General features: G+C 53.3%; 2 protein-coding genes across 2 annotated transcripts; one reads left to right on the top strand and one right to left on the bottom strand.

The window, feature by feature from the left end:
* Positions 1 to 109: 109 nt before the first annotated feature.
* Positions 110 to 2,517, top strand: LY6G5B (lymphocyte antigen 6 family member G5B). Its single transcript, XM_077904714.1, has 3 exons — positions 110 to 889; positions 1,041 to 1,169; positions 1,464 to 2,517. Exons 1-3 carry the CDS (start codon positions 766 to 768, stop codon positions 1,862 to 1,864), a joined length of 654 nt encoding a protein of 217 aa, XP_077760840.1. The 5' UTR covers positions 110 to 765; the 3' UTR covers positions 1,865 to 2,517.
* Positions 2,518 to 5,322: 2,805 nt separating this feature from the next.
* On the bottom strand, positions 5,323 to 10,145 carry LY6G5C (lymphocyte antigen 6 family member G5C). Its single transcript, XM_077904715.1, has 3 exons — positions 9,147 to 10,145; positions 7,763 to 7,921; positions 5,323 to 5,859 (listed from the first exon to the last, which is right to left on the bottom strand). Exons 1-3 carry the CDS (start codon positions 9,271 to 9,273, stop codon positions 5,693 to 5,695), a joined length of 453 nt encoding a protein of 150 aa, XP_077760841.1. The 5' UTR covers positions 9,274 to 10,145; the 3' UTR covers positions 5,323 to 5,692.
* Between the last annotated feature and the right edge of the window lie 1,466 nt (positions 10,146 to 11,611).

The raw sequence follows: 11,611 nt of genomic DNA, 5'->3' as shown, positions 1-11,611 counted from the left end.
AGGGTACTGCTGTGCTTCATTCCAGGGACCCTCATGGCCCAGCCCACCCTCAACGTGAAAACCAGCACAGATTCAGATTTGTGCCCACTGGATTTGGGTGATATTCTTAGCAGTAGAGCAGAATTTCTAGTATCAGATGTGGAGATGTGCAAGGCACAAGGAAAAGACCCAGGGGAAGATCAGATTTCAAAAACTAGAGACCTATTTGTTCTTTTTTGGCCACCTATGGCTGTATATTTGTACTGTAAGGAGTATAGTCAACAACAAAAATCTTCCAGTTTTTATTTTACAGGGCCCTGGTTCTGGCAAACAGAACTCTAAGGGGTGGAGAGAGAATGAGGTTCAGAATTGCTGCTGGGTGGTGTCTGTTCGCCCCCTGCTGGGGGAGCTAAGACATGCCCATCTCTGAAGAATGGAGATCCTAGGTACCTGGCCAGGTTTTCCCAGCACTGTAGGGACTGGTTTTATTGAATGGGGAGAACAGCAGGTGATACCAGAGGTAGAAGCTGATCCATGGACCCTTGAGGTGTGTGAATAGATATTTTCAGGACATGAGGGACAACAATAGCTGGATAAAGGCCCAAGTGTCCTTTGTCTGGGCCACTGTTCCCACGTTCAGGAACCCGACGCTTGTGGGTGAGGACGCACTGTCCTCCAGCCAAGTTAATAACTTCCTCCCCCAGTCAAGGAATATAGCTCTGCCCCTGCAGCAGCTCCTGCTCAAACTGTCTATCAAAACCACTCTGCAGCTCAGGATCAAGGAGCATGGTCACAGGAAGGTGGGGTTTCAGAATACCCCTCAGGGACTGCCCTTCTCCCCAGAATTCCATCATGAAAGCCCATATGCTTGTAGGTGTGCTGGTCATGGTGGGCTTCGCAGTGGGAAAAGGTAAGTGGGGGCCCAGGGGCAAGGAGAGAAGGGTGACAGTCCTGAGAGTCTGAGAGGGGTGGGGTTGTAGCCCTGGTTCACGGGTTGCCTGCAAGGCAGAGAACTTGGAATGAGCCAACACTCCCGTCCCTCCTGTCTTCTGCTGCTGCAGCTCCTGGTCCTGAAGTCCGGACCTGCCACCTCTGCCTCTTAGAAGACCCTTCTACAGGGTGCATTTCAGGGTCAGAGAAGTGTACCATCAGCAGCACGTCACCGTGCATGGTGATCACCATCTATTATGGTAAGTCAAGCCCCAGGAAGGGGCTGCTGGTGGGATAGCCCATGGCCCAGTCTCCTTTCCTCTCCTAAATGAGGGCTGCTTAGGGCCTGTGGTACAGGAATAGGACAGCAGGATCCCGGAAGGAGGAGTCTGGGGTTTTGGGGGTTCCACTAAGCCAGTTTTTCTGACCCCTTCTGAAGGAGTCTGGGATGGAAGTCAGGTCTTGGTGAGGGATTGGGAGAGTCTAGGGTGAGTATATCAGGTTTGGGGACTGTGGGAGACAGTGGGGGTTATTAGCTGTTCCCTCTTCTCCAGATACCAAGATTCGTTTCTTCATCCGAGGCTGTGGACAGTATAATTCCTACCGCTGCCAAGAAAAACGCAATACCTACTTCCCGGAGTACTGGTACCAGGCCCAGTGCTGCCAGTATGATTACTGCAACTCCTGGTCCAGCCCCCAGCTCCACAGCTCCCCTCTTGACCCCCCTGCTGGGACCTGGGGCCTGCCCCTCTCTGAGTCCCAGATCCAGTGGTTCTACCGGGCCCTGAACCTCTCGCTTCCCCTCCGCAGCTTCCATGCTGGGGGGGAGCCTGAATGCCTGGGTAACCTGGCCACCCTGCCCCTGAATCTGAGCTTATCCATTGCTGACCTGCGTCACATATATTTGTTTCTCAACAGTTCGGGACTTTTGGTTCTTCCCTGGACTAAGCCCTGATGCCTGAGCCTTGTGGATTTCACTCCATTACAGCATCTCTCCCCTAACACCACAGCTCCCTGTGCTGTCCTAGAACACCTACTTTCTCTGCTCTGTGATTTCTCTGGTCTCCATTCCCCTGTATTTTCAGTGTCTCTGGCTTTAGTGTCATTTTCTTCCTAGAAACTGGGATGCTGCACCTCCTAGAAAATAATGAGTTCAGAGTCTGCCCAGGCTGGCCTGGGGAAGGCACAGTGGCTTCCTGGTCCCCTTCTGGTCACCAGAGTCAGCCATGCCCCTCATCTTCCCAGTCCTCTGCCAATCTGGTCCCCTGCTGCCTCTGTTCAGATCTGTTTGTAGATCACATTCTACGCCTACCTTGAGACCCAGACTGAACTTGCAGTAAGAAGGGTAGACTAATGTGCACGTTTCCTTACTAGGCACTGTGGTGTCCCTGCCTCACTGTGTCTACTCCCACCTGCTTCTCTGGTCACCTTGCCCTGGTCACCTGCTTCTCTCCTCTCGTTGCAGTCCGTGGTCTCAGTCCCACTCCGCATCACTGAGTCCTGAAACCCGCTTCCATAGATGCCAGGGGAGAGGAGAGGGTCCCCCCTGCTCTGCTCCACATCTCCTGCTTGTTCTCCACAAACTCCACAATAAATGGACTGGGCTAAGTCTGTGTCACACTGTTTATGGGGTCAGGCTCAGGTATGGGCAAGTATAGACCAGTTCAAGTTGATTGGGCATGGGGATCAAACCGTCTACAGCCTGACCCACTCCACTTGGCCTTTGTGGCTTCCTCATGGCTTGCTCCCAAAGAGCCTATATCCATCCCACCTTCCACTTAGCTAGAGGTCTGTTCAGCTATGAGGATTATGACTTCTCTCAGCCTTTGACTTACCCCACAGGGCTGCCTGGCTGGTTCAGTCAATAGAACATGTGACTCTTGATTTTGGATGGGTTTTTTTTTGTTTTGTTTTGTTTTCCTTTTTTTTTTTTTTTTTTTTTAATTTTTTTTTTTAATTTTTATTTATTTATGATAGTCACACAGAGAGAGGGAGAGAGAGGCAGAGACACAGGCAGAGGGAGAAGCAGGCTCCATGCACCAGGAGCCCGATGTGGGGTTCGATCCTGGGTCTCCAGGATCGTGCCCTGGGCCAAAGGCAGGCGCCAAACCGCTGCGCCACCCAGGGATCCCTGTTTTGTTTTCTTTTAAAGATTTTATTTATTTATTCATGAGAGACACAGAGAGAGGCAGAGGGAGAAGCAGGCTCCAGGTAGGAAGCCCATGGGACTCGATCCTGGGTCTCCAGGATCACACCCTGGGCTGAAGGCGGGGCTAAACCGCTGATCCACCAGGGCTGCCGATCTTGGAGTTTTAAGTTCAAGCCCCACATTGGGTGTAGAGATTGCTTCAAAATAAAATCTTCAATCAAAAACGAAAACAAATTTGCCCTACAAAACCTAGAAAGTTAAACCCCTTAGATGGCTTTTCTATCTAAGAGAGGAGGAAAAATGCTTTTAAATCAGGAAAATTCAGGAGCAGAGCAAACAGCCCAGGTATCTGAGTTACCTGGTACTGAGGGACCTGGCTTCTTGCCTGCTGTTCTTTTTAGGATCCTGGCACCCAGAACCCCTCAGTAAGGAGTTAGGGTGGACGTTGTTCGGTGATACACAGATGGAGCTGCAGTGGTTAGATCTTTCATTTTAATATTTTATTTTTGGAAAAAGCACAAACGGGCAGCCCCGGTGGTGCAGCGGTTTAGCACCGCCTGCAGCTCAGGGCGTGATCCTGGAAACCCGGGATCGAGTCCCACGTCAGGCTTCCTGCATGGAGCCTGCTTCTCCCTCTGCATATGTCTCTGCCCCTCTCTCTCTCTCTCTCTCTCTCTCTCTCTCTCTCTCTGTCTCTACGAATAAATAAATAAGTAAATCTTAAAAAAAAAAGCACAAGCATACAGAAAGCAATAATGAATATTCATAAGTTTTTCCATACAGCTGGTAAACACACTGCTGTGGGCAGCCAGGTGCCTGCCATTCTGAATCTCTAACTCAGTGCTGGGGATGTGCTTTTTATGAAAAGTAATGCAGCTTTGTGGTTGGGAGGCCTAATCCCAGCTCCTCTGACACTTGGGCAAGTTGGTTTCTGCCTCACTTTGGTCACCTGTCAAGGAGGGATAGTACCTCAGGATTGAAAGAATGCATGTAGTGTGTGTACAAGTGAAAATTAGAGCCTCCAAAATAGATACGTGCCTTGGGGGAAAAGGTACATATGGATTGTGGCATTTGTATATGTACATATTTATTATTACTACTACTATTTTTTTTTATGATAGGCACACAGTGAGAGAGAGAGAGGGAGGCAGAGACACAGGCAGAGGGAGAAGCAGGCTCCATGCACTGGGAGCCCGACGTGGGATTCGATCCCGGGTCTCCAGGATCGCGCCCTGGGCCAAAGGCAGGCGCCAAACCGCTGCGCCACCCAGGGATCCCTACTTTTTAAAGTAATCTCTATCCCCAACATGGAGCTCAAACTCACGACCCCAAGATCAAGAGTGATGTGCTCTGCCAACTGAGCCAGGCAAGGTGACCCTGTGGCCGATCTTTAAACCTTTTTGGCAAAACGTACAGAAGCTTCCACATACTATAACTTGAGTTTTTGTAAACCACATAGCTGTGTTACCAGTCCTCGTCAGTATAAAGGCCTTTATCACCACCCAGAGCTTCCTTGTGCATCCTGTCTTCCCAGGCACTTCTCCCAATTCAGCCTGGTTGCTGTTGTCCTGAGTAATAGCTGCTTAGAGGAATTTGGTTGGCATTTGATACAAATGGCATCCTACAGCATACACTTACACAACATTCTGTACATATGTTAACAGAGCTTCATGGCTCCTTAATGGCCTGTGCTCTGGCAGGAAGTGCCAATATAATTTGAAAGGTCAGGAAGAAGTTGGAGGTACAAAAACCTGGGTGCACCTTTCCTCATCACCTCTGACCTCAGTGTAGAAAGAAGTCTGGGTTTACACAACTCTAGCAAGTCAAACTAGAGGACAGTCTCAGGCTGAGGAGCCCAAGGCCCAAAATTCTGCAGTAATTTCTCACACCGTTGAAGTGGGAAGCTGAGCCCAGGATCAGGCCTGGGCTCCACTAGACTTAGCGACTTCCACAGAATGCCTCCCCTACCCTCTGCCTGGGCCCATGCCTCTCAGCTCCGCTCCCACCAGCATCCCTGTTTTCCTCCTGTGGACCTCCCCTCCAATCCTCACACAGCTCTGGGTTTCACCCCACTGCCCTTTTTGCCTTTACTGCGGTGTGGAGCTTCCAGTTCCTTTTCACTGTTTTGTGCCTAGAACTGAATCCAAGATGTGGAGACCAGGCAGGAGCAGAGCTCAGCAGAGCAGGAGCCCTTTACCTGCTGCCACAGTGGGGCAGTCAGGCAGGACCTCAGCCTCCACCCCTACCAGAAGAGAGACAAGCCATAGAGTTTGTACACCAATTTATTTGGGAGGAACACCTGGGGACTTGAGGCGAGACTGGCTTGTGGTGGGAGATGGGGCAAAGCCGGGCAAAGAAGCAGCTGAGAGGTGGGAGAAGAGGACAAAAGCTGTCAGACCGTGAGGACTTGAAAACTCAGACTTCTGGAGAGGGAGCCTGGGGGAGGGGCAGAGTGGGAGTCGGGGAGCTTGAGGGGTGTCAACTAAGAGACAGGGCTGGGGGCCAGTAACTTGAGAGAGGCAGGGAGGGCTGGTAAAAAGGATTGGAAGTTGTCCTGGCTGTGCCAGCCAACTGGAAATCAAGAAGATGGATGGCAACTGGCAGGATTTTATTCCAAAAGTCTTTGCAGAAATTCTAAGGAATGTAGAAGACTCTGTTCTGAGGGTTATTGCAGAACTCCCGGAGGCAGCATCGAGAAAATATCCAGAAGCCAAACACTGGAGAAGAGCGGGTATATGAACAATCACTCATCTGCTCCTTGTGGCGGCAGTCACTCACCATGATGTCAGAACCGCTGCTGCCTGTGGGGAAGGATGGCAGCATCCAGTGATAACTGATGTCCCAGTTCCCGGGCACAGCCTCAAACCCCTCCTTCCCCTCACTCCACATGGACTTACCATCACTGCTCCCACACCCTTCCCTGGACCCCCAAAAGGCAGATTCCTGAAACTGGGAGGGGGCAGGGAATGCCCGGGAGTCACCAGCAATGGATTCCGTGGAAGGTCGGTGGGAAAGAGCCATTCAATGGTTGGATGGTTGGAGGGGGCTGAGCAGGGTTTTGCTGAGGGAGAACCAGCACTTCAGGACCATCTAAGTTGGGAGATGTATTTATCAGTGGTCAGATTGCAAAGAAATGGTGTTTGTCATCATTTTATGGATCAAAAGTAAGAGAAGGGGCAGCCTGGGTGACTCAGCGGTTTGGCGCCGCCTGCAGCCCAGAACGTGATCCTGGAGACCTGGGATCCAGTCCCATGTCAGGCTCCCTGCATGGAGCCAGCTTCTCCCTCTTCCTGTGTCTCTGCCTCTCTCTCTCTCTCTAATAAATAAATACATAAAATAAATACATAAAATCTTTTTTTAAAGTATAATAAAAAGATTTGAGTTTTGATTTGAAGGCAATTTCATGCAGTGAAAGAGAGCACCATCTCTGGGATCACCACACATTGTGACTCAGCTTTTAAGAGACTTGGCCAAGGTAACTGACCTTTTGTGCTTCCGTTTCCTCATCTGTAAAATGGGGATAATAACAATTCCTATCTCAGAGGGCTGTAAGTGCTTAGAACAGTGCTCGCATATAATACATGTTTTGTGGTTGTTAAAAAGGGTAAGGGAGGGGTGCCCAGCTGGCTCAGTCTTAGAGCATGTGACTTCTTGATCTAGAGGTTGGGAGTTAAGCTGCAGTTAGCGTTGAGCCAACTTAAAAAAAAAAAAAAATGAACAAAAGAAAAAAGGAGGGATTGTGTGGAAGAACAGGCATGGGGGGGCAGCCCAGGTGGCTCAGCAGTTTAGTGCCGCCTTCAGCCCAGGGTATGATCCTGGAGACCTGGGATCGAGTCCCATGTCGGGCTCCCTGCATGGAGCCTGCTTCTCCTTCTGCATGTGTCTCTGCCTCTTTCTCTCTGTGTGTGTGTCTTTCATGAATAAATAAATAAAATCATTAAAAAAAAAAAGAGCAGGCATGAGGAACAGGGAAATGTAGTAAATTTTCAGCAAGTTGAAAATGAAATGGGGGGGCGGGGGGGATCCCTGGGTGGCTCAGCAGTTTGGCACCTGCCTTTGGCCCAGGGCACAATCCTGGAGTCCCGGGATCAAGTCCCGCATCAGGCTCCCTGCATGGAGCCTGCTCCTCCCTCTGCCTGTGTCTCTGCCTCTCTCTCTCTGTCTATCATAAATAAATAAATCTTAAAAAAGAAAAAGAAAAAAATGAAATGGAGCTGTCCAGAGGCCATTCGACATGACAGTTTGGCCTAACATTCAAATTCAGGAGGAAGCAGAGCAAATCCTGTGGGGAGAGCGAGCAGCAAGATAGCTAAGGCCCAGACTCTGGCGAACATGAACCCTGAAGGGTCAAGGAGAATAAGGCGAGACCCAGTGAAAGAGATTGGGAAAAAGCCGTGGACGAGGCAGAGATGTCTGTAGCAACGGTGGCTGACAGGCAGGGAGAAGGCAGCCTGAGGACAGACTGGGGGACCTGGTGATCACAAGGGTCCCCCACCAAGGCTCCGTGCTGTCAGGAAGGCAGAAGCCAGTCGGTTGCAGGCTGAAGGAACAAGAGGTTGGAAGCAGAGACAGAGAGTGAGTGGCTCTGAAGGTAAGGAAAGAGAAACAATGATGGAACAGAGTCTAGGGGTTGCAGGACCCCCAAGGTGAGGTGCAGCCGAGATGCAATTTGGTAATGGACTGAGCCAAAGGCAAGCAGCTCACTGTTCTTTATGAGGAGAGTCATGCAGCTGCTGCCAGGCGGGGCGAGGCAGATGTCAGATCCCAGAAGGCATCCCAACTCCTTGGTCTCCAAGAGGCATCGATAGCAGCGCAGGTATTTGGGGAACTGAACTGGATGAGGGAATTCAGGATCAAAATTACCTAGAACACAGAGAAACACTGACTCCAAACCCACTTAGTTTCCAGGCTCATCGCCCCACTGTTCCCTCTATCTTCCCATCTCAGAAAACCATAAAACCACCAATTCTTTAAAAGTATCCAGCTTGGGATGCCAGGGTGGCTCAGCGTTGAATGTCTGCCTCTGGCTCAGGGCGTGATCCTGGAATCGAGTCCCACATCGGGCTCCCTGCATGGAGTCTGCTTCTCCCTCTGCCTGTGTCTCTGCCTCAGTGTCTGTGTGTCTCTTGTGAATAAATAAATCTTAAAAAAAAAAAATCTGGCTTAATCCTCTACCAGAGACTTTAGTCCTTGTTAAAATCTCCATTCTGGGCTAATAAAGAACTCAATAAAAAATTCATTCACTCATTCAATATATTTGAGGTACTAAAGTGTGCCCAGCACCCTGTAAGCTTTTACATTCACAGGTTAGGCAGGGGCAGCTCATTCCAGCTTTGGGAAGTTCTGTGAGGATTGGTTCTTCCTCTGGGACCCCCCACTCCTATGGACTTGCTTCTGAATATGCTTTCTTAATCTGTAATGTTCAGAAGTGAAAACAAGATCGCATCATCACAGGACAGGAGGAATCCATGCTTTGTGCCAACAGCAGACTTCAAGCAACCTACCGCCACATTCTTTCTTTGGTGGTCTTATCACTGGAAAGATTCCTATTAAACTTTGTCTACCAAGGCCCTCCCCAACCACATGTCTGTACACCTCCCTCTTCTCTGGTTCCAGGCCCAGACCACATGTTACTGAATCCCCAGGCCCAGCGGAGCACTTGGTGCGAGGCAGATAGAGAACAAACACTTTGAATCCTGTTTCTACATAAGTCCTGTTTTTCAGCCAAGTGAACAAGAGATTATCAGGCTCGATTGAGGCTTGTTCTACTCTGTGGATCCCATCCTGGTTCTGTCATTTAGCATGTTCCCGGAACCCTCCCTATTCTGCACTGCCCCACATTTGAATGGGGTTCCTTCAGTATCTCCAGGTCACTGCTATTGAGACAGCCCTGGAGTGATACCAAGAAATCTCCCTCAGAGTGAACATCAGCCCATCACCAGTCCCTAGGCATTATCCCACCAAGCCCATCCATCCCACCTCTCCTCCTGCCTGGGTTTACCTGACCATCCTGGGCAGATGTACCCAGACACCTGGTGTCTGTGGGTTTCTCTATCCAGCCGACCAGGAGGTCTTTACAGCCACTTACCAAACACCAAGCTCATCCTGACCAGCACTATTAAGAGGATCACGTACAGGGCTTGAGAGGTGCTGGGAAGGCACCCATACTCCGCGCCCATACTCCGGCTACCTTCAAGGCCTGCGGTAAAATGCATGACTGCCTAACAGCCTTCAGTTGGGGGCTTATATTAGTGGAAGAGAAATTGGTCAAGAGGAAGGAAACAGGTAACACCCATTTGGGGTGGAAATCAGTGCCAAAATAGCCAGAGGGACAGAGTGTCCTCACCCACGGCCACTCTAAGGCCTAACATCCTGGCTTGGGAACAGAACTCTGGCAAGAGGGGAATGGGAGGGAAACTTTCATATTCATCCTACAGAAGTGTATCGAATCACTGTATCAGGTGTTGGGATACAACATTGCACAAGATCCCTGCCCTCGCAGAGCAGTCTAGTGGGGAAGACAACAAAGAATAACGGGGGAAAGGGAGCTCCTGGGGCGTCCAACGCACTGACCAAAGGAGTGGCAAGATCATTGTTCTGTTGGTCCAAGACTGCGGAGGCCGGGGAAACCGGCTAGGAAGCTATTGCAGGGTCCAGTCACAAGACGGCAGCCTGGTCTGGCGGAAGGGAGGCAGGGCCCCCCCAGAAATGAAGGACTCCGGCATCCTTAGAAGGAAGACTGGACAGATTTGGAGTTAGACTGAAAATAGAAAGAGGGAAGGTCGGGGATAGGCTTGCACAAGGAGGTGATTGGTGGTACCATTTCCAAGATGGGGAGAACGTGGGACAGTCAGAAATCCCAAAGCGAGGCCACCCCGGTGCCCAGCGACCTCTTCCGTCCAGGGGCCTGTGGGCGCCGGGGAGCCCGCACCTCTCTCCTGCCCGCCCCACTCCGCTCCGCCGAAGCTCACTGCAGCTCAGTGGCTCTCATCTCCGCGCCCACAGGCCCGGCGCCGAGCGCTCGCCCTCCGAGCTTGACTGCACTCGGGGCCCCCGGGAGGATGCGGGGGCGGCCCCCAGGCCAAGCTGCGGTCCCCGCCGGGTGGCTGGGAAGAAACCCTGGGAAGCACCGGCCGGCGTCGGACCCAGGCGTGCACCCCCGACGGGCGCCCAGAACTCCGCGGCTCCCTCGGAAGGCGGCGCTGCGGCGCTACGGAGCCCGCCCGGCGGGAGCGAGCGCAGGCGGGGGCGCAGCCGGCCGGGCTCCTCCACCTGCCGGTTCACCGCCGGCCGCTCCAGGTCAGTGTCTCGGAGACTCGGGGTTTGCACGTTAAGGGGTGCAGAGCTCTGGGAAGAGCTGGGAGTACAGGAGCGAACCGCCTGCTCCCGTTGCCAGTCTGGGGCTTCGGGCTGCGGCCCTGCGGCCCTGCGGGAGGGAGCGCTGCCTCCTTACAGTCCCGGACCAGCCCAGAGCCCACCGGCCTCGGGGACCTGATGGGGACGATGGGAAGAGATGGACGGAGACTCGCGCCAAGGAAGACGCTCGGCAAAGAAGAAACACGGAAGGAAAGCACACCACTGCGCTTCCAGGAGCCTTGGGATGTACGAAGTGAGAAAATGGTATTGCTGGAAACTCAAGAGTAATGAAGACGGGGAGGAGCGCCTGGCAGCAGCCTAAATGCGGACTGAACGACTGGTAGAGGAGAATCCGCGCCGGCTCCTCTTGGAGCGAAGGGGCCCAGGGCAGCCAGGAGGGAGTTTCACAGAGTCCTCGGAACCCCTTTCTGGAACACAATCGCCGCTGAAGGTCCCAGCTCTCGGGAGTTAGGGATAAGTGAGCTGCGCGCCCACGGAGTCACCCTGAGGAGTTAGAGACCCGAGGCCGAGCGCGGAGCCGGAGGAACACGCGGCTGGTGTTCGGCGGCCGGGGGGGGGCCGGAGCCGTGTCCTCCGGCAGCGCGTGGCCTCAGGGCCGTCCGCGCCGCTCCGGCCTGTTCCGTGCTGTTCCCCCGGCTCCGCGCGCAGAGCCCCGTGTGTCGGTGGCCTCGGTGGCCTCGGTGGCCTCGTGACCCTTGCGGAGGCGGCTTCCCGGGGTGCGGAGGCGGGGCGCTGCTGTGGCCGCGTGGGGACGCCGGCGGGGCCCGAGGGGCCGAGCGAGGGAGGTGGGGCCTGAGGACCGAAGGCCGAGGTCGGGCCGCGGCGGGACAGCAGGGGCGGGAGCGGCTGGAGGAGCGATCTTTAGCCCGAACGCAAATGAATGAAAAAAGGACGGACTCGGTTCCCGAGGGAGTTGGGATGGCCCGTTGAGCGGGCGGACGGGGCAGAGGTGCCCGGCCTCCCTCGAGCCAGCCGGCGGGGGCGGGGGCGGGGGCGGGGGCGGGGGCGGAGCAAATCCTCGGCCCTGACGCCGAGTCCAGAGCCCGCTCCCGCAGCTCCCGGGGCGAGCCTGGGCCTGGGAGACGGGGAGGGATGGGGGACAGCCCAGCGCGGGGCCCACCATTTCCCAGGTTTCCCGCTAATTCTTCTTTGTCCCAGCCCCCCCCCCCCCCCCCT

The sequence above is a fragment of the Canis aureus genome, chromosome 7, assembly GCF_053574225.1.
Source record: "Canis aureus isolate CA01 chromosome 7, VMU_Caureus_v.1.0, whole genome shotgun sequence".
Taxonomy (NCBI): Eukaryota; Metazoa; Chordata; class Mammalia; order Carnivora; family Canidae; genus Canis; species Canis aureus.
This window is presented reverse-complemented; position numbering and strand designations above follow the sequence as displayed.

Excerpts from the sequence above, each read along its gene's own strand:
- LY6G5B (XM_077904714.1), top strand. The coding sequence starts at position 766 with ATGGTCACAGGAAGGTGGGGTTTCAGAATACCCCTCAGGGACTGCCCT. Across the intron at positions 890-1,040 it reads GGGCTTCGCAGTGGGAAAAG|CTCCTGGTCCTGAAGTCCGG; the intron begins GTAAGTGGGGGC and ends CTGCTGCTGCAG. Across the intron at positions 1,170-1,463 it reads GGTGATCACCATCTATTATG|ATACCAAGATTCGTTTCTTC; the intron begins GTAAGTCAAGCC and ends CCTCTTCTCCAG.
- LY6G5C (XM_077904715.1), bottom strand. The coding sequence starts at position 9,273 with ATGCATTTTACCGCAGGCCTTGAAGGTAGCCGGAGTATGGGCGCGGAG. Across the intron at positions 7,922-9,146 it reads CAGGATGAGCTTGGTGTTTG|GTAATTTTGATCCTGAATTC; the intron begins GTAAGTGGCTGT and ends TCTGTGTTCTAG. Across the intron at positions 5,860-7,762 it reads GACTCTCCTCATAAAGAACA|GCAGCAGCGGTTCTGACATC; the intron begins GTGAGCTGCTTG and ends CCTTCCCCACAG.